The 27291-nt window shown below is 62.5% G+C and overlaps 1 protein-coding gene across 2 annotated transcripts in view; it reads right to left on the reverse strand.

Moving 5' to 3' along the window:
- NTN1 (netrin 1) overlaps positions 1-26353 on the reverse strand; it is a 76261-nt gene extending 49908 nt beyond the window's left edge. For both annotated transcript variants that reach the window (XR_010349643.1, XM_064395550.1), the window contains exon 1: positions 25043-26353. Coding sequence is in view for 1 of the 2 variants with exons in the window: in XM_064395550.1 (XP_064251620.1) it covers positions 25043-26066 (1024 nt within the window). In the remaining variant the exon portion in view is untranslated. The remainder of the gene's footprint in view (positions 1-25042) is intronic.
- Positions 26354-27291: the final 938 nt, after the last annotated feature.

The following is a 27291-nucleotide window of genomic DNA, read 5'->3' on the forward strand; positions in this document are numbered from 1 at the left end:
CCAGGGGTGCCCCACAGCTCCCCATCAGCTCCCGCTCATTCCCAGCAGCCCCACGTGCTGAGAGCCCTGGTCAGTAAAACTGAGCTCAAATCCTGCTCCAGCTGCATCCAGGCACTGCTGGGAATGCTCCCACTGGGATGCTGAGCTCCCAGGCTGGGAGTGCCTGGGACTGGGAGGGAGCTCAGGGCAGCTGCTGGGCCCACCCCGGGCTGGGAGCTGGACCCTGTGCTGGAGCTCAGGGCTGTTCCTGACCCCAGTTCCCGGCTCCAGGCAGGGCATGGGCTGCCCCGTGCTGCCCTTTTCACCTCCATCCCACGGAGCAGCCACAGCTCTGCCTCCCTGCCCTGGAGCTGCTCAGGCCAAGATGAACAAGAGCTCAGCGAGGAAGCAGCCGTGAGCTGGGCTCTGCTAGAGTGAAAACAGCTGCCCTGTGCCAGTTCAAACACAGCTCCCCCTGCCTTACTTATATAACGGGGAACCTTCTTGCCATGAATTCCCTTTACTCCTGGCCCAACAAAGCACTACAAGCCTTGATGTTCTTTGGCCACCACGGCCGAGACCCTGGGAGCAAAGGAGGAGCCAGAGCCGGGTGCACCTCGCTGGGGCCTGGCCAGGTCTGGTGACGCCTGCTGAGGGGAGGGCTGGTGTTTGCCCCGGGCAGGGGCAGCTGCCAGGGCCAGGCAGTTTCTGCTGCTGGCTCCGTGCCCGGTGTCCCCGCGGGGCTGGAGGTGAGCACAGGAACGTCAGCACTGCTCGGGCTCCTTGGCACCTCTCAGGGGGTCTGCCTTCCATCCAGCACACCTTGGGTGGCCCGGGCACGTCCCTGCCCCAGCCTGGAACACCCTGCTCCTCCTGCCTGCAGCTGCTGTCCAACAGCCTGGGCAGGGCAGCGTTTCTGCTTTGGGTTCTCACAGCTCTCAAACTGCTGCTGCACCCAGCACTTCACCAGGACGCAGGTCTGGCTCATCAGGAAAGGGGTGAGAAGGCTCTGGTGAAGGTGGAGATTGCACTGCTGACCCCAGGCGGTGCTGGGGACGGGGAATGGCAGATCCAGGGGGATCCACCCCGGGGCTGCCTGCTGGGGCTGTGCCTGCTGAGCCAGCGGCCTCAGCCCCTCAATCAGTTCTTGTTTGGGAAGGTGTCTCCTTAGCCCAGGCTTGTCCAAGAACATCAGAGCCTTGGCAGGGCCAGGCTGCAGCCTGAGGTTAGCAAAACAGCCTGAAGCAGGCAGGCGCGCTGGGAGGAGCCCCCAGCCAGCCCTGCTCCATGCCATGGGATCCTGGGAGCAGCTGGGATGTCCCTCTTCATCCTCCCTGCCCTCACAGAGCCTGGGATGTCCCTCCTCACCCTCCCTGCCCTCACAGAGCCTGGGATGTCCCTCCCTGCCCTCCGGGATCCTGGGAACAGCTGGGATGTCCTTCCTCACCCTCTCTGCCCTTCCAGACCCTGGGAGCAGCTGGGATGTCCCTGGGCCAGCCCTCGGGATGCCTAGGAGAACCGACCCTGCAGGGACACAGCCCTGCTCCTCCTCAGGCTTTCCTCCACCCCAAACCAGAGCCAAGAGCAACCTCGGCACCATCCAAGGCACCTGCTCCATCCCAGGGGACAGCCCCGCTGGAAATGCCATCAGTGTGTGCCCCCTGTGCCCGCCTGCAGGGGCTGATGGCGCCGGGAGCTGGTGCTGAACGAGCCCTCTCACGGGGCCTGAGCAGGGAGCAAAGAAATGCTCCCTCAGGAGAAACACCTTCCCATAAAATTTATAGAGCGTGGAAAGGGCTTCTGGGCTGGGTTCAGAGGTGGCTGGCCCTGTGCGTGTGGAGGCACCACCCTCCTCCTCCTCAGGGGATGAAAGCAAAACAAAGAAGCAGAGAAACCCCCGGGAGCAGATAATGAAGGCAATCCTTCTCTGCAGTGACCGAGGGGACCCTGGCAGGGACAGATGGAGCCTCTGAGGCTGCTGGGCTCTACGGGACAGGCCACAGCCACCAGCCTGTGCTCAGCTCCTGCAGAGCCCGGGGACTCCCCTGGGCACCAGCACCAGGCTCGGAGGCTCTCCCTGCCTCAGGAGCCTCACCCAGGCTGTGCCAGGGCCTGGGCGTGCAGGGGGTGCTCCTCATGGACAGCTTTCACCAGGTGCACCCAGAGGAGCCAGCCGTGGCCGTGGGGAAGCCCAGAGGCTGCTTCAGTAGCCACGTGGGCTACCCTGGGGCCAGACACCCCAGATCCCTTCTGGAGCCTCGGGGGAGAAGCTGGCACCTCTGGGGGGCTGCAAATCCACCCTGGGCACGTTCTGAGGTGTGCAGTGAGCTGCTGGCAGCATCCCCTGCTCTGGGTGAGACACTCAGTGTCCCCTTCCAGCCCGGGGCCAGGGGCAGGAGCCTCCCCAGGCTGCCACTTGTCACCCTGATTTTTTAGGATTTTCTAAGCCTTCTGATGTTTACATTCTTGTAACGAACTTTCTCGCACAATTTATGTAAATGACTTATTGTTTTTCATTCTTTTATAGAAGAGAAATTTGATGGAGTGTTGGTTTGCGCAGTGTCATTGGAGAGGTGGCACTGCCACCCTCCAATCCACTGCCACCCTCCAATCCACTGTCACTTTTGGAAACCCATGAATGTTGGAGTCAGAAAACGAACTTCCCTTTCTATTTGGAAAGAGCAGCGAGTCCGTGCGTTGTTTGTGTCCTGCAGTGGCAGCCAGCGGCCTGCGAGGGGACAGGGATGTCCCTGTGGCAGGGCAGCCGGGCTGGGGCTCAGCATCCCCGCTGGGGCTGGGGCTGGATCCCGCCGAGGGCAGCGGGGTCTCCGCGCCCAGGCAAGAGAACAAACCCTTGTGCACAGCCCACCCTCGCCTCCAGTCTCCAGTAATCCCTGCAACCATGACAGCCACCTCTCCTGGCCCGGAGGGTTGTGTAAATCAGAGAGAACAAAAGTGCCTCGCTGGGAGCTGGGCATGTGCGCTGCCTTTCAAAGGGGAGGCACATTTCTCTATAGATCCCTGTTCTCGGGGGACTGCCACTCTGACAGCAGAGAGATTAAGCAAAACAAGCACTCAACCTTCCCTCCTGCAGCATGTCCATGGGAGGAGCCAGCCCATCGCAGGCACCCACAGGCAGGGCCATAATTCACACTTGTTGCTTTGCTCCTGGGCTGTTTAAGGGCCTGGCTTTCCTCCTTTAAGTTTTCAAACTTTTGAGTAATAATTACATCGAATACAGCCTCCTTTGGCCTTAGGGCTGGAAAACTTGGGAATGACGAGGCACAGCAAAGCCAGGGGAGCAGTTCTGGGGTCCTGGGGGAAGCTGCAGGGCTGCAGGGAGCTGGATGCAGCTGCATTCCTCGCTGCAGCAGGGCACCCACACAGCCTGGGAGAAGCTCTAAATCAGCCCCAGCACCCAGGAACAGCTCCAAAGGCAGAGCAATCCTCTGCCACCAGCAGTGCACGGGCTGCAGGTGCCCGGGAGCTGCCGGGGGGTTTGTCACTGCCAGCCCAGGACAGGTGATGGAGAGATGCCCCCTGTGCTCTCCCAGCCCGGGTGGCTCTGGGGGCTCTGCCAGGCAGCCAGGGCAGCAAACTCATCCCTTGTGCACCTGAACTGGCACCAGGGGACCTGGCCCGGCCCCACTGAGCAGGGGGCTGCAGATCAGGGCTGGGGGAGCTCAGGCCCTGCAGCTCCTCAGGGTGTCTCAGGAAGGGCTGATTTCCCAATCACACCCCTGTTTGTGTGGGGAAATTTGGGATTCTGGCTCGTGCCCCGGTGCCTGCTCCAAGGCCTGGGCTGTGGGATTGTGGCTCTGTCACCTCCTGGGGGGCTGAGCTCTCCCTGCCCTGCCCATGGCTCCAGGATCCCTGGCACTGCAGCACCCGAGCTGAGCTGGCATTTCCCTGGCAGGGCTTTGTTCCCCTTGCCGTGGCTCAGGGTCTGCATCCCCCCGAAGTCCGGGCACACACACAAAGAGTAAAATCCACCCTGCTCCACAGTGTCCCCAGCCTGCAAAACCAGAGTAAGGATTATTTACTCTCTGCCAGCTCCACATGAAAAATGCTAAAATGAGGATAAATATCTGTTTTCCTTTCCCCCCCCCATTTCACACAGGGAAGGTAACGCTGCCGAGCCCTGGGGATCGCCTTTATTTTCTCTTTTCTGATATTTACTAAAGACTTAAAGATGGGAAGAGGCAGAACCTCTGGAGTGCACGGCTGAGATGAAAAGGTCCCGGATCCCCAGCGGGGTAGGAAGGCTTCCAACAGGAGGCACAAGCTGCTCAGCTTTGTTTCCCAATTCAAACATGGGCCGGGGCACAAAAGGAGGGGAATAATATCACACTCCCAGGGGCGAGCCCACGCCTCGCAACCATCATAATTCCCAACAAAAAAAGGGATGCCGGCAAGGGAAATGGTTTGGGATGGGGTTGCCGTGTCCCACCTGCTGGCTGGGTTATTCTTGTGTGGCTCTCCTGCAGCTCGGGCACCCTGCGGCACAGCCCGGCCACCCGGCACACTGTGCAAGCTGGGAGTGAAGCTGGAGGGAGCTGAGCTCTCACTGTGGCTTCCCTGGAAAATAAACCGTGTGGCTTGGAAGGTCCTGGAGAGCTGTGCCCTTCGCAGCTGGGGCAGCAGGACAGCCTGGAGCGATCCTCAGCACCAGGGAGCAGCACAGGCACCCAGCATGGCATTCCCTGGCTCTGCCCTGCTCCCACTGGGATCACCGGGATGCTCCCGTGGACTCCAGAGCAGCAGCTGCCACCAGCTCTCCCACAGGTTTATCCTGCATGAAACCTGCCCTCCGAATCCCAAATAAATAACAGCATTCTCCTAAATGCAGCGCTCTCATAAATAAAAGCAGCATTCTCATAAATAAAAGCAGCATTCTCATCATGTCAGGGATCCAAGGTGAGGCTCTGTAACTCCTGGAGAGCCACTGAGCTGTGCCCTTGGTCTGCCCGGGCGTTGTGTGGGCACCCAGCACCCCTGGCCAACAACTGCCCTGATCCCCCCGTTGACCTGGGGAGGTGCCCAGGGTCCCGTGGAGCAGAAGTGTCAGAAATGCCTCAGGGTGGGGTGAAGGAGGGGCAGCCTCAGCACACAGACACTTTCCTCGTGTTTGCCAAGGCTTTCCTGGCCATGCCTTCGCAGGGAAAGGGCAGGATCTGCCCGCGTGCTTTGAAGAGGGACATCAAAAGGCGTTGCCAAAGAGGACAATCTGGGCACGCTGCAGGCACAGCAACCCTTGCATCATCCATCAATTACCCGTCAAAGCCCAGCTGAAACCCAGCTTTCAGTACCGGCCGGTGATGAAGTGACAATCTCACCACATCTGGGAGAAAGGTCTGCCCCAGCCCATCGCGGGGAGAGCCCGGAGCCAACAGGAATTTTGCTGAATCGTTTCTATGAGGTTCTGAGTTTACAAGAGTTTCAGCCTGGGTGTCTGGCCAGGAAGGGATCCCTGGCACGGCCTGGGCCCTCGTGTCCTGTGGTGCTGTGACAATCTCCACAGCATCTCCCTGGCCGGGCAGCCCAGTGCCCAACAGGCTGCTGGACTTGGAATTGTCTCCGAGGGTTCAGTTCTCTGCCTGGCGTTGCTCCCTTCTGCAGGGCTGGGAATTGCTGTGAATTTTATTTTGTTTTGAAAGAGGGGAGCTCCAGCCTCCTGCTTCCTGCAGCCTCCAGCTGCTCCGCTCGTGGCTCACAGCCCGTGAGTTCTCTGGGGCTGTGGGACCAGACCCAGCAGCTGCTGGGGGCTGCTCACGCCTGGCCACTGCAACCCAAACCCAGGAGAGCCCCGAGCAGAGCAGGGAGGGCAGGATGGCCCCTCGCAGAACTCCTGCTCCTGCTCTCGGGGGTTTCTCCTCTCACAGGGCGCCCGCGCTGCAGGTTCTGCACTTCATCTTGTTCATAAAACTGATGCTAGGCAGGAGGTTTGGCTCAGCCCGAGCCTGACCCACGGCCATAAATCTGCCCTGCTGCGCCTGCTCACGCCCCCACGGAGCTGCTGTCACTGCCCGTGTGGAGCTGGAACACCAGCCGTGACATCTCCCAGGTGCAGCCTGCCTCCCTGCCTGCCTGCCTGCCTTGGCTGCTCTCTCTGGAGCCTCTCCTCTGCCTGGGAACGCTGAGAACATAGGGGCTGGGCACGGGGACAGCTCTGGCACCCGAGGGACACCGTGCCACCCTGCCAGCCCCAGGTGAGGAGCAGGGCTCGGGGTACTGCCTGGCCCAGGAGCACTGGGCAGGAAAGGAGCTCCCTCAGCCCAGCACTGGAGGGTGGGGAAGGCTCCTGGTGCTCCCTGGCTGCAGGAGGAGCTCAGAAATGGAGGATGGGGAAGGCTCCTGGTGCTCCCTGGCTGCAGGAGGAGCTCAGAAATGGGCTCTGACAGGAGGGTGGTGGGGAGCAGGTCGGGCAAGGGGAAAAGTTGGTCTTGTGCAAGAAACTAAACTGAGCTCTGGTGCTCGTGCCCTTCCTGCAGGCACCCCTGGGCTCCCTCCTGGGGTGACAGCATGCTGGGGCCACAGCCACGCAAGTCCAGAGCTCCTTCTGACCTTTACACATGGGGACACAAATGCAGCACAGCTGAGAATCAAATTCCCAGCCTCCAAATGGTCCCACCCTGTTCTAAACCCTTCTCCCGTACCAGTTAATCCGTATAAACCACTGGGAATGTCCTGGATGCGTGAGCCGTGGGAGGGGGAGCCATTCAAGCACTCTTATCCTGACACATGTCTGAAATGAACTGCAAGGATCCCACCTGTGGTTCAAACCCCCTAAAGGACAGAGAAACCCAAAGGACAGAGAGCCCAACTGAGAGATGAACCCCACATGACAGAGAAGCCCCAAATTCCAGAGAAACCCCAAATTCCAGAGAACCCCAACTGACAGAAACCCCACCTCTCCACGCCCCAGCACCTCCAGGCAGTCTGGTGCTGCTCAGGCTGGCAGCAGGACCCCGCAGCCACAGGGGCTCTCTTGCCCCAGTGTGGCCAGTGCCAGGAGCCGTTCCAGAGCCTGACCCTGGGCTCCGTGCCCACTGTCACTGCCGTTCTGCTCGGTGCCCTGCTGGACTGCCCTGCCTTGCCTCCTGCAGGGAACGACCTGCTCTGCCTTCTGCTGGGAACCTGATTTCCCTCATAAAGAATGGGAGGCTCCCAAATCCGAGGCGTCCACGGCACTGAGGGCTGGATTTGGGAGGGAGAACGAGGCTGGATGCAGGCTGATCTTCCCTTAAGGGGCGAGGGGAGCACAGGCTCTGCAGAGCCCCCCGAGGGAGAGTGGGACGAGGGGAGCACAGGCTCTGCAGAGCCCCCCGAGGGGCAGCCCTGCCTCCTCCAGGCTCGGGATGGCTTTGGAAGAGCAGTTCAGTGTGGCGGGGTGCACGGACATTTGTGAGGAGCATCTCTAACCCCCCAAGAGGCTGTTTGGGCCACCTGGTGACCAGGGCAGAAGAGGCAAGTTGCCGTCCCAGCCCCGGGCCGGGCTGGCAGAGACAAAGGCTGTGAGCCCTGCAGGGCTCAGAACTCGAAATAATAACACTGAGCACTCTCAAAGCACTCGGTAAACACGATTAACTAATTAGTCAGGTCTTTACTAATTAACCAGTCACAGGACTGGTGTTGCTCAATATGTTTAATGATCCGGAGAGAGGCTGAATGCCTGGGGGCAACGTCTGGAGGAGCGGGAGCTGAGGAGGGGGCGGATGGGGAGGCTCGGGGGGCTCACCCGGGGCTGGGACAGAGGGGACCCTCTCATCCTGCCAAGGACAGCGCTGTCCCCTTCTCCTCACCCCGGGCACAGCCCTCTGCACCTCCTGCCCGGCCAGGCACCCTGGGGCTGTCCCAGTCTGTCTGTGGTTAATGTTTGTCCCTGCTCCGGGCCAGCAGAACGAGCTGGAGATGTCCAGGCACACCTGAAACCAGCCCAGCCCGAAATCAGCCCCAGCCGAGTGAGAATCCCCCAAAAGCCTGCAGGTCAATGCTCCCAGCACAGCAGGGATCCGTCTCCTCTCTTTCCTGCCAGTAAAGCAACAATTGGAGTAAAACCAGGGCAGGACTGGAGAAAGGGAGGGAATTGGGACCAGGGAGCCTCCCTGCTGGCCACTGCCTTGCTCATTGCCTCAGTTTCCCCAGGCCGGGGACTGCCTGCCACCCCAGATGTTGTGCTCAGACACCCCACATCAGTCTGGTTTCTGATCGGGGCTGCAGCTGGAACCCCCCCAAGTCAGTGAAAAGCAGCTCCCCAAAAGGCACAGGGGGCTGCTTTCAGCCCTGCAGCTCCGGCTGTCCTGCACCTCTCCCCCTGTGTGAGCCCGTCCTTTTCCTCCCTCTGGTCCCACAGGCTGCCCTCAAGCTTGCTCTGGTGGCACCGGGCTGTCCCTGCTGCTGGCACAGGTGTCACAGGGGGGAGGCTGCTCCCGGCTGGCGGCTCCAGCACACCCCGAGCCTGCAGGGACCCTCCTGCCTGCCCCGGGTGCCCCCTGAGAGCCACCCCTGGGGCTGCTCGGGCATTTCCTCACGGGAATTGGGGCATTTGCAGCGCCCAGGTTCCCGTGGAGCTGAACTTTGGGGTTCACAGCACACAGGTGTCTCTAGAGCAGGTCTGGGGGGCTGTGCCCACGGCTGGTGCCAAACTCTTATCACACAGATCCCTGCCCCAGCGAGCATCCCACCCTGCTGGGGCCATCACACCGTGCCCCAAGGAGCATCCCACCCTGCTGGGGTCCCCACAGCGTGCCCCAAGGAGCATCCTCTCGTCCTCTCCCAGCTGGCCCTGGGCTCTGAGAGGGCAGGGCCACCACCGGGCCAGCAGCTCCTGGCTGGGGCACTGTGCTGGGAGTGGAACCTTCCAAGGGCAAACTGCCGGCTCTGCAGTTACCGGGAGGAAGGAGAGGGAATTCTCCCATGCCCGGCAGGGTCTGGGGCCAGCAGAGGAGCCCTGTGCCCTGAACACCCCGCGGGGAAGGGGCAGCCTGGCAGCGCTCTGGGTGCCTCGCAGCCAGGTTACCATGGCTCAGCCAGGGCTCCCCGGGGCCGCTGCCCGCGCCTTGCAGCGCCTCTGCTCCCCGAGCGGGACACTGCATTTGCAGGAGAAAAGCTGGTCCTGAGCGCTGCTGGCATGTCACCCCCCCGGGGCTCACAAAGGGGGTGGGGGATGCCCCGCACGGTGCCCGCCTCGCCCTGCTCAGCCCGGACACTGCTCAGGTGTCCCACAAAGGCCACCTCAGCCACGGGGACACCGACACGGCCACAATGCCCTGAATCCTTGTGCTGTCAGTGTCACCCTGTGCCTGGTGCCCTCGCTCCTGGATCTGGAGCCACCCCAGCAGCCACAGAGGGACACAAGGACCCTGGGTTGGGGTTTTTGCCCTAAATGCTTGAGCTGACACCCAGGACAAAGGCCATGGGTGCTGTCCTGTGCCCCCAGGACACCCCAGTGTCCCTCCGTGGGTGGGACCCTCAGGTCCCTTTCAGGGCTCCCCTGGGGAGCTGGGGGAGGCGCTGGGTGCCTGGCCACGTCTGCCACCCCTCCTCCTGCCGGGATGAGGACTGGAATGCAAGGTCCGTTTCTTTGGAAAGCCAGGCTGGCTATGGGAAGGGTCCCTGTATCCACGCAGCCCCCCGGCCTCCCGCTCCCTGTTCAGCAATCTCACTCTGGGCTCAATGCATTCAGCACTCTGAGGGATTAGCTGACCTTTCTTTCAGAGCCTGGTAAGCTGGGGATGTTAAAGCTTCCCAAAAATTAAACTCTCAGGAGGCTGGGAGCCTGAGAGTTGTTTAGAAGCTGTGGCTGCTTCCCCAGCACCCACCCAGGGCAGGCACAGAGCTGGGACTGTCCCTTTGTGTCCCCCACAAGTGCTCAGGGCCAGCTCTCAAGTGCGTGGTGCTGCTGGGGGGTGAAATCAGAGGGGTTTTCTCTCCTGCGAGAGTTTGTCACTTTTTTCTGTTTGCCACGGTGGGTTGGAGCTCCTGCTTTCCCTGAAAGGAGGGAGAGGAGATGGAGCTGAGGTTTGGGAAGGTGGGGAAGCTGTTCAGGGCAGGGCTGGGGCTGCCCCAGCCCACGGGGCAGGGACGAGCTGTTCTCCCCGAGACCAGGGTGTGCTCAGTCTGAAATCAGGAGAGGAGACTTCTCTGCCTGGCCTCTCACACTGGGCTGAGCACCAGGAGCTGGCTGCAAGCTGCACAGCTGTGAAGGGCTGACCTGCAGGGTGCTGCCCGTGGATGGGAATGTTCCCCCAACACGGCTGCACCCCCTGACCCAATCAGTCTGATTTTCAGAGCTGGATGCACGGGAGAAGCAAAAATTCCCCTTTTCCTCCCCAGTTCTCTATTAATTTTCTCCCAAGAGTCAGTCTCAGAGCAGGGGACCATACCTGGACAGGGCACCACTCACAGAGCCCGTTTTGTCTCCCTGGCCCCAGGAGCCAGCCGGGGAGGTGAAATCACTGCTCCCCCAGTGATGGGAGCTGAGGAGAGCAGCCAGAGCTGCCGGAGGCTGCGTGTTCCGTGCCCCACCGAGCTGCAAACTGCTGGGCTGCCTTTGGGGGTCCCCAGCCAAGGAGGGGCTGCAGGAGCTCCCCGGCACTCAGGGCAGCCTGGAGGGCCCCTTCCCCTCTGCTCTGTGTCCCCTCGGGGCTGTGGCAGGACAGGAACAAATCCATCAGCCAGGGCCGCCCTTCCACCCACACCCGAGCGGAGCAGGGCTCCATCCCCGCCCGCGGAACGCAGCGCTGGGGCCAGGAATGGCTTCTCCTCCTCCTCCTGCTGCTGCTGCTGCTCCCCAGCTCTGCCCTGTCCCGCAGCCCAGCTCTGCCCTGTCCCGCAGCCCAGCCGAGCTCCCCGAGCCTGCCTCAGCCCAGCCCGCCGCTCTGCTCCCGCCCGAGCGCGGCGTTCCAGCAGAAGCTGCGCGGGCTGCCTTTGTTACCCGGTTAAACTCTGCCCGGGCTGCGCGGCCGGCTCCTCGCAGGGATGATTTTATGGGCCCATAACCCAGCGCGGGGAGCCCTCCCAGCGCTGCACTCCCGCGGGGCTCTCTGGCACCGAATCCCTCGGTAATCCCGAGAATAAAACTGTCTCATGAGATATAAATTAGAGTCCTGCCCGGGGGGAGGAGCGGCGCGGCTCCCCCACGGGAGAGCATCTGTGGCAGTGGCAGGTTCCTGCTCGGCGGGGATGGCCTCCCAAATATTCCAGCAGCAGCTGGAGCTCGCACAAACACTCCCGGCTCTCTACAGCCCCACAGCGAGGGCTTGCTCTGTGCTGGGCTGCTGCTCGGCGGCCCCATCTCCTCCCAGGACTCCGGGGGTGTCCGGGGTGCCCTTGCTGAGGGTCCGGATTGTCCCCTGGGGGCTGAGCTCGTCCCTCCTCACAGGTTTGTGGGGGGCAAAGCGCACCTTTGGCACGAGATCGGCACCGCTAATTGCCCGGAGAGGAAGCAGCCTTCAGTGCTGTCTAATTACACAGAAATTACCAGAAGAAATGAATTCCAAAAGGTGACCATATGGGCTGCCGCGCTGAAGCCGAGGCTGCATTTTGCCTCTGGTTGCTGCCACTCAGAGCTGAGGGCAGAATCCGGGCCAGAAGTGTGTTTCTAGTTCGTGATTTATTGCACCAAAGCGGAGCTGGTAATGAAAACCGTGTTCCACTTAATACTCAGGCGACTTCCAACAAAAATGCCAGCGGGAACTCTTTCTTTTGCTCGCTGCCTCGCAGCTGCCCGGCAGCAGAGGATGTGCGAGCTCAGCCCTCCTGCCGTGCCACGGGGAGCGGCCCCGCATGTCCCACGTGTCCCCAAGGCCAGCGGCGGCCCCCGCCCAGCCCCGGCCCCCCCCAGCCCCTGCCTCATCCCCCCACCTGGGCAGGCTCAGCCTGAGCTGCGGATTAACTCACCGAGCGAACAAAACGCAGCTCTGTGACGCTGTTGCAGCACAAAGAACCCCCGGGGGCCGGCTGTGCTGCAGCACTGACCCCCCCAGCCCCAGCCCTGGGGGTGCTGAGCCCCCTCTGCAGCCCCCCGCGCTGGTGGAGCCGGACCTGTCAGTGCTTTACCCCTTCCAGCGGTGCTTTACCCCTTCCAGCAACTCTTTACCCCTTCCAGCGGTGCTTTACCCCTTCCATCGGTGCTTCCATCAGCGCTTTTCCCCTTCCATCAGCTCTTTACCCCTTCCAGCAGTGCTTTACCCCTTCCAGCAGTGCTTTACCCCTTCCATCAGCTCTTTACCCCTTCCAGCAGTGCTTTACCCCTTCCATCGGTGCTTCCATCAGCTTTTTACCCCTTCCATCAGCTCTTTACCCCTTCCAGCAGTGCTTTACCCCTTCCATCACCTTTTTCCCCCCTCCCGGCCCAGCCTGCTGCTCCCTAGCTCTCAAAATGTCATTTTCTCGGCATGCAGGAAAGAGCAGCAGCCCTCCCCTCTCCCCCCGGGGAGCAGCAGGTGGAGAAAGCTCCGAGGGAGCCTCAGGAAGGACCCTGGGCCCCTCCGAGCCCCCCTCGCCGCCACGGGCGACCTGTGGGAAAGCCGGGGAGATGGCCGAGTGCCACGGCCGAGCCCTGCGCCGCGATTCATTTGCATGCACAGCGGTAGCCGGGCTCCTTGCAGCCCGTGCGGGCACAGAAACGCATTCGGAAGTTCAGCATCGCCCAGCAGAGAGCTCCCCGTGCGGAAACCCCCGGGGCTGCTGCAGGGAGCTCCCCGGCCAGAGCTGCCCGAAGGACACCTCGGCCCGGGGCAGCCGAAGGCTCCGGAGCCAGGCGGGCCCGCGGCGGGGCCGTGCCAGCCCGGCCAGGCGTGCCAGCGGCGCAGGAAGCAGCGCAGGGTGACAAACGCGGCGGCTCCGCGCTGCTCTGACTGCGCCACCCAGTCCCATTGAAGGCAGGAAGAGTCACAGCCCAGCGACACTGTCGGGCCAGCACTGCCCGCTTCTCTTTCAGCCCGTGGACACATAAATTTCCCAGGGACACAGGGACAGGACGTGGCTCGCTGCAGCCACTTCCAGAGGCTCCTTGAAAGCAGCCCGGGACACGGGGAAATCCATTCCGTGCAGCAATTACCGGGGAGGAGCGGGAGTTCACCGAGCTGCTCCCTGCCAAGGACCCGAGCACCAAGTCCATCACCCCCGGCCAAGGCAAGCGAGTCCAATTATCGGCAATAAATACATTTATTCCAAATGTCCACCCACTTTACATTCCTTTATTTAACACAGCCGCTCTAAATACCGGCTGGGATAAACGGAAAATAAAGTCTGGGAGGCTTCACGGCTCCCTGGATCTCCGGGCAGAGCTGCCTGGGCTCTGGTTACTATTATTAGTGTAACGATTGTTGTTGTTATTATTATTGTTATGATTATATGCATTTCATTCTCTTCTGGGTAATGAATAATTTATGACCCTGTCTCGATCCCCTTTCAATGGATTCACTGTCCAGGGAGACTCGCTGAATAATTTGGATCATTCGTTTTCAAGTGCAGGGGCTGCCGACAAATTGTTCGCTTTCATTGCTGGGGACATTCATTGGTCACCCAAACCAGGGGATTTCTGTGGTGCCCCCAGCACGTGAGGCGCTGTCTGGGGTTTTGTTGGGATTTTTTTCTTGTTGTTGTTGATTGGGTGAAACTTTGTGGAGACTAAGGAACAAGTCATCCGGGGGGCTGGATTTGTGCAGAAGTCAGTTTGCCAAATTTCTGTGAGCATTTGGTGGTTTTGCAGAGGATTGTGAAAAGTAAATGCTACAGAGGATATTAAACGTTATTCAAATGTTTTAAAGGCGACGCTGCTCTTGCTCTTTGATTTGAGATAAACTATTATGCAGCTGATTATTAAATTTTGCTTACTCAGCTCACACTAGAGAAATGTTGCGGTGTTAAACCTGCTTTGCCGAAAATCCGGAGGGAAAGGGAATTTTCAAGAGGCTTTCACTGGGAATCTTCTAATCCTTACAATCAAACGGGCGCCTGGATCAACCTGGCTGTGTCCACCCTGCGATCCCTAATCCCGAATTCACATCCATCCCAGGGGATCAGCCCTGGGCAGGCTCTGAGCTCTGCAGGGACCCATCCCGGCACGGGGGGATGAGAGGTGCTTGGGATGGGGTGGGGTGGGATAATGGGATGGGATGAAGAGGGCTGACACATCAGCGCCGGTACCCACGCTTCGCCTGGGGTGTCCCCACAGTTTTCCGGGGGTGTCCCCACGGTTTTCCTGGGGTGTCCCCACGGTTTTCCTGGGTGTCCCCACTTGCACAAATCCCGGCAGGTTTGCTGCCAGCTCTGTGAACCTCATCAGGACGTGCCCGCCCAGCTGAGGAATGAGCTGCCAGCAGAGCTCTGCCGGTGCACGGACCCCCCGGCACACCTCTGCTGGGTGCTGCACTGCGCCCAAACCCCCCTGGCTGATTGCAGGAGCAGCTGGGGGTGCGCAGGGCTGAGCCCCTCGCTCCGCCTCAGACCTGCCCAGCTCAGCGCGGGGTCCCAACTCCCGGACAGCAAGAGCCGCAGAGGACAATCCCTGGTCACCGGGGCCGGAGCCGCTCGTCCCGACCCTGTCCCGCTGATCCTGTCCCTGTCCCGCTGGTACCATCCTTGTCCCGCTGCTCCCGTCCCTGTCCCGCTGCTCCCGTCCCTGTCCCGCTGCTCCCGTCCCTGTCCCGCCGCTCCCGTCCCTGTCCCGCCGGTCCCGTCCCTGTCCCGCCGGTCCCGTCCCTGTCCTTGTCCCGTTCCTGTCCCGCTGCTCCCGTCCCTGTCCCGCTGGTCCCGTCCCTGTCCCGCCGGTCCCGTCCCTGTCCCGCTGCTCCCGTCCCTGTCCCGCCGGTCCCATCCCTGTCCCGCTGCTCCCGTTCCTGTCCCGCTGCTCCCGTCCCTGTCCCGCCGCTCCCGTCCCTGTCCCGCCGGTCCCGTCCCTGTCCCGCTGCTCCCTCCCTTTACCGCCCGCTGCCTGCACGCCCGCCCAGCCCCGATTTACGAGCAGCGTGTGAAGGACAGACACTGGGCCGCTGGGCTGAACAATGCGGGAATATTAGCCGAGTTACAAAAACAAACAAACCAAACCCTGCCGGGAGCCCGTTTCATTTATCTTCCTTTGTCCCGTTTTGCTTCAGCGTGAAAGTCGCCCTTTCAAGCGCAGCGGTTGCGTTCCAGCCCCGGCGGGCAGGCGATCCAAGGCGCTGCACCGCGGGCTTCCCAAAGGCTGTTTGCACACTTCAATTCATCCCTGAATATTCAGCCGCCTTTCCCTCCCTCCAACCCTCCCAGGACTTTTTGCCCAAGAGCCGAGGGTGCAGAGCCGGGGCCCGGGGGTGGCGGGGCGCGGAGCCTTTGTGTGCAAACACAAGCTGCTGTTTGTATTTGCCGTCCCTCTGTCAGAGCCCGATTGTGCGCGGGGCAGCGCTGGCCACCAGGCTGCTCTCAATATCCGCCCGGCCACCGCCGCTGCCAGAGGGACGCTCCCTCCCTCCCTCCCTGCTTCCCTCCCTCCCTCCTTGCCTCCCTCCCTCTCTCCCTCCCTCCCCGGCCGCTTTGAAGCGAGGGGATTTAATTTCATGAGGCTTTCGGTAATCACGTTCCGATCTCCAGCACTAACCAGAAGTGACTCCCTGTTGCAAAAGGGGGAGGCTGAGCCCGTAAACAGCTCGGGACGGCCGCGCTGACAGAGGCAGCAAAACGCGGGGCTGGTTCTGCGCCGCTTATCAGATGGGGCTGGAAAACAGCAGGCAGCGCCCGGAGAGAGCGGCTTTACCCATCCCGGGGATGCTCTTCGGGGCTTCGTGCACCACAAACTCTGATTTTTAAACCCAGGCATTTTCCTCCTGCCCGCGGCTCCTCCCGTCCTTTACCTTCCCTCTTCCCGCTCCATTTCGTGTCCTGATGCCTCTGCCGCGCTCCCCAGGGCTCGCTTTGCTGCTTTTGGCTCCTTCTGCTCAGCATCGCTGCCTGCTGGGGCAGCCAGGGGGGCAGGAGGAGCCAGGGCCGCCCCTCCGGGGAAGCTTTTGCACGAAGAGGAGGCTGCGGACAGGGGGATTTGGGTCTCACCTGCCGGCACTGCCCTCCCTCCCCTCCCTGCACGCAGGGCTCAGCTCTCCCCAGGCAGAGAAGACACTCTAGACCCTGAAGGAAAGTCCTTTAGGGGCTGTGAGAGCAAAGCAAGCCCTGGGGCAGTCCCCGGTGAGTGTTAAAATTCCCTTTTCCTGTCAGATGTGCTGTCCACGCTCTCCTCACCCACTCTGCTCTGACTGCCTGAGCCTGCACCCTAAATACCCACACAGCCGCCATTAAGGGTCGCTAATTGTTCCCATAGGATAATTAATGATAATTGCAAGCAAGATTGTTTGCCTTGGTCAAAACTAAGCACGGATCGCAGCGATCCACCCAGCGCAGCCTGGCAGGGATCTGGGTGATGGATGGCCCCGACATCCCACAGGGAGCACGACGTGGACACCTCATCCATCTTCCCGCGGTGAGGGGGGACCGGGGCAGCAGCTGGGCTGCTCCTGCGGGCCGGGGGCGCCCGGACCCGCGCGGATGTGGCAGCGAGCCCGGCCCGGGGCTGCTGAGCCAGCAGCATTCCTGCCGCTCCTCCTCCAATTCCCACCTGGGACAGCGGAGAACGCCTCCCCTCCCTCCCTCCCTCCCTCCCTCCTCCTGACAAACTGGGGAGCGCTGTCCCCTCTGCATGAGGCACCATCAACGAATCTGGGCCTGTTGCTCGCTGGCAGAGAGAGTTCCCCACCCCAGCACGTCAAAAAGGACAAATCTGCTGTAAAACAGCCCCACAGAGCCGGGCTGCTCCCAGCCTCTGTCACTGCGCTGCCTGCTCCTGCCCCTCGTGGCATTTTTGCCCTTTCCCAGGGGAGATTTCGGGTGCTGGGTCTAGGCCTGGGCTCTCTTTCCATCCTCTCCCCAAACGGGAGATGCAGCAGCTTTGATCCTCAAGCAGAGGTTCCCAAGGTTGCTGCCTGTGCTGGAATCTCCACTCACCTGCCCACACGATCTCTTTTTGCTGCTTGTTTTTGGCAGAAGAGGGCCGAGGGCTGCTGGGCTCCCCCACTGGCAGCGCCTCCATCCCCAGGGGAACAGGAGCTGGCCTGGGGGCTGTGGTTGCTGTGATCCCCTCAGCCCCGAGGGGACCCCTCTCCACCAGCAGCCACAGCCGGCTGGGAGCAGGCGTTGGGCAAAGCCAGAGGCCCCTTCCAGCCCTTTTGTGGAGCAATTTAGAAAAGCCCTGTAGTTCCAGGACAGAGTGAAATAAAGTTTTGCTCCTTCCCCGCCCTCCAACCCTCTGTCCAGGTGGGGATGCAAACACGATTTTCAACCCTCCCGCCACTCACGAGGCACTTTGAAAAGGCTGGAAAGGAAAATTCCTGCCTGTGGAAATGTCTGCTCAGGATGATTTCCTTCACGGTCTCACAGCTGCGTGTGGGACATGAATCCAGGCTCTTCCCTGCCCGTTCCTTTCCCTGCCCTCTGCCATCCCGCTGAGCAGGAGGTGCCCGTTGTGGGCAGCAGGTCTGTGCCCAGTTTGTGCTGTCGATGCCCCCCGTGCCAGCTGAGCCCCAGAACAAAATCATCTCTCTGCCCACATCCCCCCATCAGTTTTTAAACTCCAGGCTCCACTAAAACCAGCGGTGCTAAAACACTTCCAGAAAGTCATCTCCCAGCAGAGCCGAGTGTCTCCCATCCCCGTGTTCTCCGGGTCAGAGTGTTTGTTTGTATCTCCCTAAAGAAGACGGGATTTCCCCCTCCCCAGCATTGATTCCCTGGTTTCTGCTGAGCCCAAGGCAAACCCTCAGTGTGGGGTTGAGCCCCCCGTGCCACGGGTCCCTCTGCTCCTGGATCGGGAGCGGCGAGTCCCGCTCCGCTCCCTCCCCGGCTGGAGCAGGAAAAGCCTCCCTGTCTCCTTATCAGTCCCCAGGGCACCCTAATCCCCTTATGGACGCAATCCATTACACAGATATCCTTTTAAAAGCCTGCCTGTCACTCCAGCCCCATCCCAGCTCTCCGCACTCTGGAGCGCGGTCAGCGGGGATGAGTCTGCGGCGGGCAGAGCCGGGACTGCCCGGCTGCGGATCCGGCCTGGCCCTGGCCCTGTCCTGTCCCTGTCCCTGTCCCGGTCCCTGTCCCTGTCCCTGTCCCTGTCCCGGTCCCTGTCCCTGTCCCTGTCCCTGTCCCTGTCCCTGTCCCTGTCCCAGTCCCGGTCCCTGTCCCTGTCCCTGTCCCTGTCCCTGTCCCTGTCCCTGTCCCTGTCCCGGTCCCTGTCCCGGTCCCTGTCCCTGCCCTGTCCCGTGCTGCGATCCCTTCTCAGACGCGGCCCTTGTCCCGTCCCGCCGGGCTGCAGGGCCGTGCCGAGCCGTGCCAGCCGGGCCGTGCCGCTCCGTGGGGAAGCAGCGGGGATCTGGCAGGGATGCTGGGGACGGGAGCTGGGTTTATGCAAAGCAAACGTTTCCTGCTGCTGGCGGCGGCGGAGGCCAAACGGCAGCGCTGCTCCAGAGGCACCCTGGGGACGGAGCAGATGTGGCTCTGCCACCGCCGGGCCCCGTCCCGGCTCTGAGCCCTGCACGGGCTGATCCTGACAGCAAATCCTGTCCCTGCTCGGCGCCATCATGACTGTGCTGCAGATGAACCATCCTGCCGAGGCTGAGCCTGTGACCCCCGTGCTGGGCACACAGCCCTGCCCCGGGTCCCTGCTCCAGCAGCTGTGCCAGAGCTCTGCAGGGAAAGGTGGGTGCTGGATTTGGTGGGTGCTGGGGCTGCCGTGGGGTTTTTGTGCTGTTGGCCAGCAGCAAGTGGCCAAATGCACCACGGCCCCTGCGGTGCCAGGCGGGTACCAGGCTGTTCCAGCCGGCCTCACCAGGACCTCCTCTGCCCTGGACAAAACTGGTGGGGAAAAAAACTCAACACAGCGCCCTGAAATCCTCCAGGAAATCCTCAATAAAGCTCTGCTTGCACAGCCCGACCACAGGAAGGTCACACACAGGAGGGGCTGTGAGGGCGCTTGGGGTGGGTGATCAGTCAGGGCAGAGAAAAGGAATCACCTAAATTTAACAAGAGACACCAGGAACTCTGGAATGAAATCCTGCAGTCCCATAAAGAGCACAAGATCCTCCAAAACCACCACCAAAAATCTGGGTGTCACAAAAGAGAGGCAGGAGAGATCTAGGGCCAAAAAGGCATCAACCCTCCGTGGCCACAAAAATCCATCTCCCTTCCCTGAGGATGAAGGGGAGATAAATTAAGAATATGGAGACAAATTCATGTTCCCAGCTGCTCCCAGACAGAAATCCCGGAACCCTGGGAGTGCTTTTACAGGCAGCGGGGATTCCAGAGCCCTCGGGTGCTTTTTGCTCCATCCCTGGAGAGCAGCACGTCCCCCCGGGCAGGCACAGGCAGTTTGCGAGGCGAGGACAGCGGAGGCTGAATGAGGATGACAAGATTTGGCCCAGAAAGAGAAGGGCAGAGATTAGCCGTGGACAAGCTCAAGGGAAGGCAAGTGTCCAACCCGGAGTGCCAAGCCTGGTTTTGTTTTAGCCTTAACTGCGCTTTTTTGTTTGTTTGTTTGTTGGTGTAAAAACCTTTCTGTTGGAAATCAGTTTAACTTTAAGCTTCCTGAGAATAAAAGCCTGTGAGAAAGCTCTGCCCATGCGAGGCTCCCTTGGGAGGCTACAATGGGAGCCTCAGCGGCTCCTGGGCCCAAATTTCTATGGCTACAGCACCCATCTGCTCAGCAATACAGCCGCCCTGCTCCGTGCTTCCCCACGCAGCACAGCCCAGGAGCTGCACCTCAGCTGGACCCGAGGCTCCCCGATGGCACCCGAACCACGAGCACTGCAGCCCCACAGGGCCTGCTCCAGCTGCTGCTGAAGCCGCCCCAGTGGCAGTTTCCTGAGTGCGAGGATGCTGCAATAATGCCTCGTGTCCTTCTCAACCCAAATCCAAAGGATTTCACAGAGCCCCCCTCTGCTCCCTGTGCATGGGGAAATTGAGGCCCAAGGCAAACCTGGACATGAGAAATGATGAATGTTCCTGTAATCATCAGGAGGCAACAGGCAGTTCCAAAATCCTGAACCCTGGCTGGATCCAGCCACAGGCAGAGTGGAGTTGTGCTGCCAGATCCAGGCACCAGCGCCTGCCTCGGGTGGAAAAGGAGGTTACACGGCAAGGATCCTGCTGTGGGATCCTGGGGAGCCTCTGTGGCACCCTGGGGAGCCTCTGTGGGACCCTGGGGGTCGTGCCCAGAGCCTCTCTGCCCAGGCTGGGACTGTGGCTGTTTCTCCAAGCAAGAAGGGATGGATGTTTGCAACCCTCCCCAGCCCTCCGGAGCAGCCGTGGCCACCAGCGGGGTGGACAGGGGGACACTCAGACTCCTTTCCTCCTCACAGAGGGATTTGCAAAGCCGCTTTGCTCCTCTGCCTGACTCCCCTCCCACCAGGGAGCTGAAGGGAGCAGTGGATGTGCCCCTGTCACCAGGTCCCTGCCAGCTCTGCCAGTCCTACCCACACTCCCCTCCCAGTGCTGCAGCCAGAGCCTGTGTCCCTCTGTCCCCCTGTCCCTCTGTCCCCCTGTCCCTCTGTCAGGGGATAAGCCATCGGCAAAGCCCTGAGGCACGGCGGGAGGGGAGCAGACACAAAGGACAGCTCCCAGCCCTGCCCAGCCCTGCCCGGTCGGGCGCACCCCGGTCACCGTGAGCCGCTGCCAGCCCCTGGTGGCCCCGGGCTCGCCCTGGCTCTGCCCCCTCGGGCACCTGCAACTCCTGCAGGGACTGTCCAGTGGGACAGAGCCAAAGTCACCTCCAGCCTGACTCCTCCTTCCGTTTGGAGGCCAGGGAGAGTGGGAGGGAATCCCCTCATGAGGGTCCCCAGTATCCCCCTGTGCCAGCCTGGGGAGATGGTTACAGGCAGGATGGAACCGGGAAAGCTTTTGAGGCGGAGGTGATTAATGCAGGTAAAGGAAAGGGATCACCCGAATTCCATAAGGGACAGCAGGAACTCCCTGGCGTGAAACCCCTCCCGTCCCTCCGAGGGAGCAGAGCGAGAGAAGCGGGCTGTGTGGGAGGGTCTCATTTCCCTGGCTGTGATGAGGGTGGAGGGGCCCGTTTGCTATTTTCTGCCCTGCAAATGCCTCCCTGGAGCAGCACGGACGTGCCAAAGGCCCAGGTTTGACTGGAAGGAAGTTTTTCATCGGGAGTGTTTGGTGGGCGCTCCTCTCAGAGTTCCTGGTCAGCTCCTTGTGTGAGGTGAAGTTTCCTTTCCGCTGAACAAGAACTTGCTCGGAAATCGCTGTGACATGAGGCACATCCCAGCCTGGGAACCCTTCACAGCCCGTCCAGCAGCAGGCTCCCCGCGTGCCCGTGCCAAATCCCCTATCTGGGAACACAGTGTGTTTCCTTTCTCCCCTGCGCTCGCTCCCGGCTTTGTTAAACGCTCTCGAGGCCCCGCGGAGCCAAAGCCGAGCGGCGCCCGGCACCTGCAGGCAGCGCTGATGTCAGGAACACCTGCAGGAGCCGGGAGCACCTCCTGCCTCCGCGGGGACAGGCGCTGGGGCTGCGGGGCCGGCCCTGGAAGGGGTCTGGAGTTCTCCACGAGCCTGTCAGCGGGATGCAGCCTGGGCTTGGCCAGCGGTGCCTTATCCCAGGCGGAGCAAACTTGCTCTGTGCAAACCGCAGGGAGGATGCTGGTCCAGCTCATTCCCAGCACTCTGAACGACACCGTGGTTCTGGAGAAACCGTGGAACGGTGCACGTTGTGTTTCAGTGAAGTTAAATCTGATCAAAGACCCTGCCTGCGTTTTCCTGTGTCCACACGAGCTCACCAGCAGCTGAGCTCTGGCAGCGTTTTACTCCAGACCTTTCCCAGCTGCAATTCCTCTCCCGGGGGAGCTGGAAGCTGCATCAGGAAAAGCTGGGCTGGAGAAGGGGGCTTGGGCTGGACCAGCGCTGAGCACAGAGCCGGCCCAGCGGCGCTGGAGAGAGGCAGGATGGAGAACAGACCTCCGAGCTCTTCTCCAAGCCCAGTCCTCCCCGGAGCGCTGCGGCTCCCAGGCGCCCGGCCAAGCCGGACCGCCAGGCCAAGCTCTGCGTGGATGAGTTACGTGCCAGGTGAAGCTGATGGGAACCTGAGGCTGTGAAAGCTCTGCAGGAGCAGCTCCCTGGAGAGCACCTCCTGGGGACGAGCCCTGTCCTCTCCGCGTGCAGTGCTGGGATCTCCCGAGGGGCTCTAAAGAAAAATTCGATCTGGCTGGCAAAAAGCGTTCCCATGGGAAATTTTGACTTTCTGTCAGAAACTCCAGAGCATTTCTTTCTCAGCCCCAAAGAAGCATGAATAGGAACAAAGATTCAGTTTTGGCAGGGGGAATGGGCTTACCAAAGAAAACACCCAAATTTTTAAGCAAAGCAGACACCTTCTATAATTTTTCTCCTTGGATGAAAAGAAAAAGAAAAATAAAACTCCCAACGATTTTCCAGAAAGTAAAAAAGTAAATTCAGTGAAAAAAAAAATAAAAAAATGCAACCAGTCCTCCCAGCGCTACTAGACGCAAACTCAGCTGGTGTGGCTGCTGCCCCTTTGGCTCAGCTCGGCGCTCCGGGCGCTGCGCTCCCCGAGCGGCGGCTCCCGCTCGCCCCTGCCCCGACCCGGGGCCTGACTTTCCCCCGGGATTTGGGAGAGAAACCAGGGTGGGCCGACGGTCATGAGCGAGTGGGTGGGAGTTGAATGGGGTTATTGTGATCTTTATCTGGGGGATTATTCCAGGCGGGGTGGGCTTGGCAGGGCAGCGCGGGGTTTTGGCCGCGGCTGGTTTTTACAGACCGATAGGTGCGGCCCCAGGGAAGGAGCGGCGGGACCGGGCTGCGGAAAATTGTTTTACGGTAGCTCCGTCCTTGCAAAACACTCACTTCCCAGCAAAGCCGGTGGAAAAGGAAAAAACAGAGCGATTTTCGTTTGCAGAAGTCTGACGCGGCTGGGAGCGCACATGGTCTGAAATGCAAAGCCTGGCATAAAAGTGACATATTTTACTGGAAACTGGGAACTTGCTTCCCTTTTATTGGAAGTACATTGGAAGGGAGAAGGATGGTAGGAGCACGGCGCCAGCACAATAACGGAATAGAAGCATTTACAGGAGAATCTGGGGATCCTGCAGAGCAGACCGGGGGTCCGATAGCACCTCGAGACCGCGCCAAAATTACGGCATCGCTGATAGCGGTGACTCTGCAGGCAGGGAGCGGGGCTGAGGCGGGGAGAGCCGGACCCCTCCTGCCCCCCGGCCTCGCTGCTGGGCGAGAGACAGCGCCGGGAAGGAAGAGAGGCGCGGAGCTCCGTCCCCGAGCGCTGCCGGGCGGCCGCGGGACGGCGGGAAAGCAAAGCCGGAGGTGACCCCGGCAGCCTCGGGCACCCCCGCTCTCCCTCGGGTCGCGGCACCTCCCGGCCGCCTCCCCCGTCCCTTCGGGATCCGAGCATCGCCCCGAGGCTGCCGGGACCCCGGGGCCGCCGGTGCCACCGGGCGCCTCTCCCCGCCAGATAACCCCGCTCGGCCGTGCCTTCCTGCTGAAGGCGCCGGAGAAGAAACTGCGCTCTCTGCAAGGCACACATCTGATTGTGATTTGGGGAAAAAAATAAAAAATGAAAAAGAAGGGAAAGAAAACAAAATAAAAGAAAAAAAAAAAAAGGCGGCCAAGCCCGGCCGCTCGGCGAGGGTTTTTTCCTATAGTCGGAGCTGCAAATATTTTGGAAGACGGGGCCGTGTTTTCCGTGTAAACAAGGCGGCGGCGGCGGCGGGGCCGGGGCTGCGCTCCGCGGGGCCGGGGGCTCGGGGCCGGGGAGCGGAGCCCAGTCCGGGCCATCCCAGCCCCGGGGCCGGGTCCCCACGGGCACAGGGCCGAGCACCGGCCCCTCAACCGCGCGGAGAGGAGCGGCATTGCGCGGGGATCCCGCTGGGAAGCGGGGGTGGAGGATCGGAGGGAGCGTTCGGCGGGATGTGCGGGGACTCACGGGGAGAACTGCCCAAACCCTTAACCCTTGTCCACCTCGGCAGAGGCCAGGGACACTCCGTGTCCGCCCGGGACAGCCAGCACGGCGCGTTTCTCGCTCCAGACGAACCGAACCGGCTGCTGCCCGCTTCTCATTTGGCCCTGGGGCTCCCTCAAGTCCCCGCCGCCGCCTCCCGGGGCCGCCCGCACCTCCTGAGGATGCGGGGACGGGAGCTGCAGGCTTTGCCCGGCTTCCCTGCCCTGCTCCCGGCCGCCTTCCCCCTCCGGAAAGGGCCAGAGCCCGTCCCGGTCCCGGTCCCGGTCCCGCCCGGACGCGGAGCCTCTCGGGCTCGGCGGCGGCTCCGAGCCCGTGTCCCGGGGAGGAGAGCGGGGCTGCTGGCGAGCTCCGGGATCCCGGACCGGAGCCGGGCCCTGCGCTCCTGGCCCCCGGCCGGGACCCGCGCGGGACGGGAGACCCTGCCCGGCCAGCCGGGGCTGCTCCGCGCTCCTCTGGACACGAACGGCGTTCCCCGGAGTCCTGAATGCCCCTTATCCCCTCTCCTCGGCTCCTTGGTTTTTCCTGCCTCGCGTTTCCGAGCTTTCCCTTGCTCTGCTCATCGGAGTCCCCCCCTAACCCCGTCCTGCGCCGCCGGGTGCCTCCGGTGTCCCCGTCCCACGGCCCCGCGGCTCTCGGTATCCCCTGCCCCAGACTCCTGTGCCCTGCCCGGTGGTCTCAGGCTCCCCGTGCACCTGGAGATCCCTCGGTGTTGTCACCACAGGTTCCCGAGTACCTCAGTGTCCCCTGCCTTGAGCTGCCGGGCGCCTCAGCGTCCCATCCCCTGCGCTCCCGAGCGCCTTCCCATCCCCGCTCCGAGGTCCCTCGGTGTCCCGTCCTCACCCCTCCGCTCCCCGGTACCTCAGCGCCCTCCTCCTCTCCCGTTCTCCGCGTCCCTGCGTGTCCCCGCGCCGCTCGGCGTGTCCCTGGATGTCCCCGTGCCTTTCGCCGCCGCCCCCCGCGGCTCCTTCGCTCTGCCCTCCCTCTGCCTCCCCTCCGGGGACCTCCGCGCCCCGTCCCCGTCCTGCTCCCGCCCGGGCCGGGACTCACCCACGCACTCGTTGGCCTCCCGGGCGGTCGCTCGCTGCCAGGGCCGGTCGTAGTGGAAGGGCTTGCAGCGGTCGCACTCGGGCCCGGCCGTGTTGTGCTTGCAGTCGCACACCAAGCTGTCGTCGCGGTCCCGGACGCAGCGCGACGCGTGCCCGTTGCACTTGCAGCGCCCGCCGACCTGCAGGTCGGACACGGCGTAGAAGTAGGAGTCGCGGGCCAGCTCGGAGTCGTCCTCGCTCTCGTCGCCGAAGGTGTGCAGGCGGCTGAAGGTCACCCTGATGTCGGTGGCCGTCACCCAGTCCTGCAGCACGGGCGAGTTGTCGAAGTCGTGGGCGGTGGGGCGGCCGTCCAGGGTGCTGAAGGCGATGAGGCCGCCGGAGAGGGGCCGCACGTCGGTGTGCGAGTCGGTGCACACCGCCTCCTGCTCGTTCTGCTTCGTGATGGCGGCGCGGCTCGGCTTGTTGTACATCTTGCGGCACTGCGTGGAGTAGAACTGGAAAGGCACCCAGGTCTTGCCGTAGTCCATGGACTTGTGGATGGCCATGGACTCGGGGCGCGGCGAGCAGAACTGCAGGCTGACGTAGGTCACCTCGAATTTCTTGCCGAGGGACAGGGTGAGGGTGACGTTGTGGGGATACTGGACGTAGCTGTCGGACTGCCAGCAGGTCAGGTTGTGCGGGTTGTTGAGGTCGGTGAGGAAGGAGGGCGGGTGGGCGCGCTTGGGGTCGGAGGCGTTGCAGAGGTGGCAGGTGCGGACCTGCTCCTCGCCCTTCTCCGTCACCACGCAGTACCGCGACGGCGGCTTCCCGCAGGTGCTGGACACCTTCACCTCCTTGCCGAAGGCCGAGTTGACGAAGTCGGGGATGCAGCGGCGGGGCAGCCCGTGCTCGTCGTAGCAGGGGTCGGGCTGGGCGCTCTGCACGGCGAACATGCTCACGCCGTGGTAGCCGCCGCGCAGGGGCTGCGCCAGCCACGCCGCCGCCAGCAGCAGGGCCAGCGGCGCCTCCGCGGCCCTCCGCGGCATCCTGCGCGACCTCCGCGCGGCGCGGGGACGGCGGCCGGGGGGACGCGGGGCAGAGCGGGGAGCCGCGGGGCGCCTCGGCCGGGGACGCGCTGCGGCGGCTCAGGGAGCCCGGAGCATCGCCCGCCCCGCGGCCAGCCCCGCGGAGAAAGGGGAGACCGCGACGGCGGCGGCACCACAAAAGTGGGGCTGGCGGCGGGGCTGGGTCCCGCCTGCCTCCCGCCCCGGCCCTCGCACGGAGAATGACTGGCGGTCCCAGCCCCCGCCGCGTTTGAGGTCATGCTAAAGGAGTGACATCGCGCTCAAGGAACAGAACAACGACATCCACTGGCGGCTCAGCCAGAGACGCGCACAGGCCGCGGGGAGGGCGGGGGGGATGGGAGTGGGACGGAGCCCGCCTCGACACCGCGGGCTCCACACTCCCGGGCCGCCCCAGGAGCCGGGCGGGGGCCCTTGTGCCCCCACGCCCCCCGTGCCCCCGGCGGGGCTGGGGGAGCCGCGGCCGCCCGCGCCCTGCAGCTGGGGATGCTCCGGGGGCGTGGAGCGGGAAGGGGGGGAAGCGGCCGGGAGGAGCCCCACGCCCACCTGTGGGGACGCCGGGGGGATCAGGAAGGGCACGTCTCCCACCAGGTCCTGATGGCCTCCCTGCTCCACCGGGCCAGACACGGACTGGGTGGAAGGGACCCCGGCCCGGGTGGGCTCCCGCGGCCCTCGCCCCGGGACAGAAAAGCCGTGCCGGGGAAGTTTAACGGGGGGAAGCACAGCACAGGAACTGCCGGGCCTGGCCACCCTCGGCAGGTGGTTTTAGGGGGCTGGTCTCGGGGCAGAGGGGCAGTCTCTCTGTCACAGCCCCGGACAGACCTCTTGCCGCCCCCCACCTCGCTCTGCAGTCTGTCGGCTCTCCCGTTAAGGCGAGGAAGGGGTTAAAGGGCGGCACTTGTCCCGCACCGGGCCGTGGCCCAGCCCCGCTCTCCCCTTCCCACCCCCCGGCCACCCCCGGTGCCGAGGGGCTGCCCCGGAGCCGCTCGGGCCCCGCTCTCCCCGCTGCCATCCCGGCCGGGGACCAGCCCGGGGGGACGGCACCGACACCCGGAGAGACGGGGACGGAGCGGAGTTTCCCTGCCTCGGCTCCCGGCCGCCGTGCTCGCCCCCCTTGCCTCCCTCTTTGATTAAAAGGGCACTTTTATTTTTCCAACGGAGGTGCCCTCTCTCGGAGCGCTGCCCACGC

Source organism: Passer domesticus, chromosome 20, assembly GCF_036417665.1.
Source record: "Passer domesticus isolate bPasDom1 chromosome 20, bPasDom1.hap1, whole genome shotgun sequence".
In the NCBI taxonomy this organism is placed as follows: domain Eukaryota; kingdom Metazoa; phylum Chordata; class Aves; order Passeriformes; family Passeridae; genus Passer; species Passer domesticus.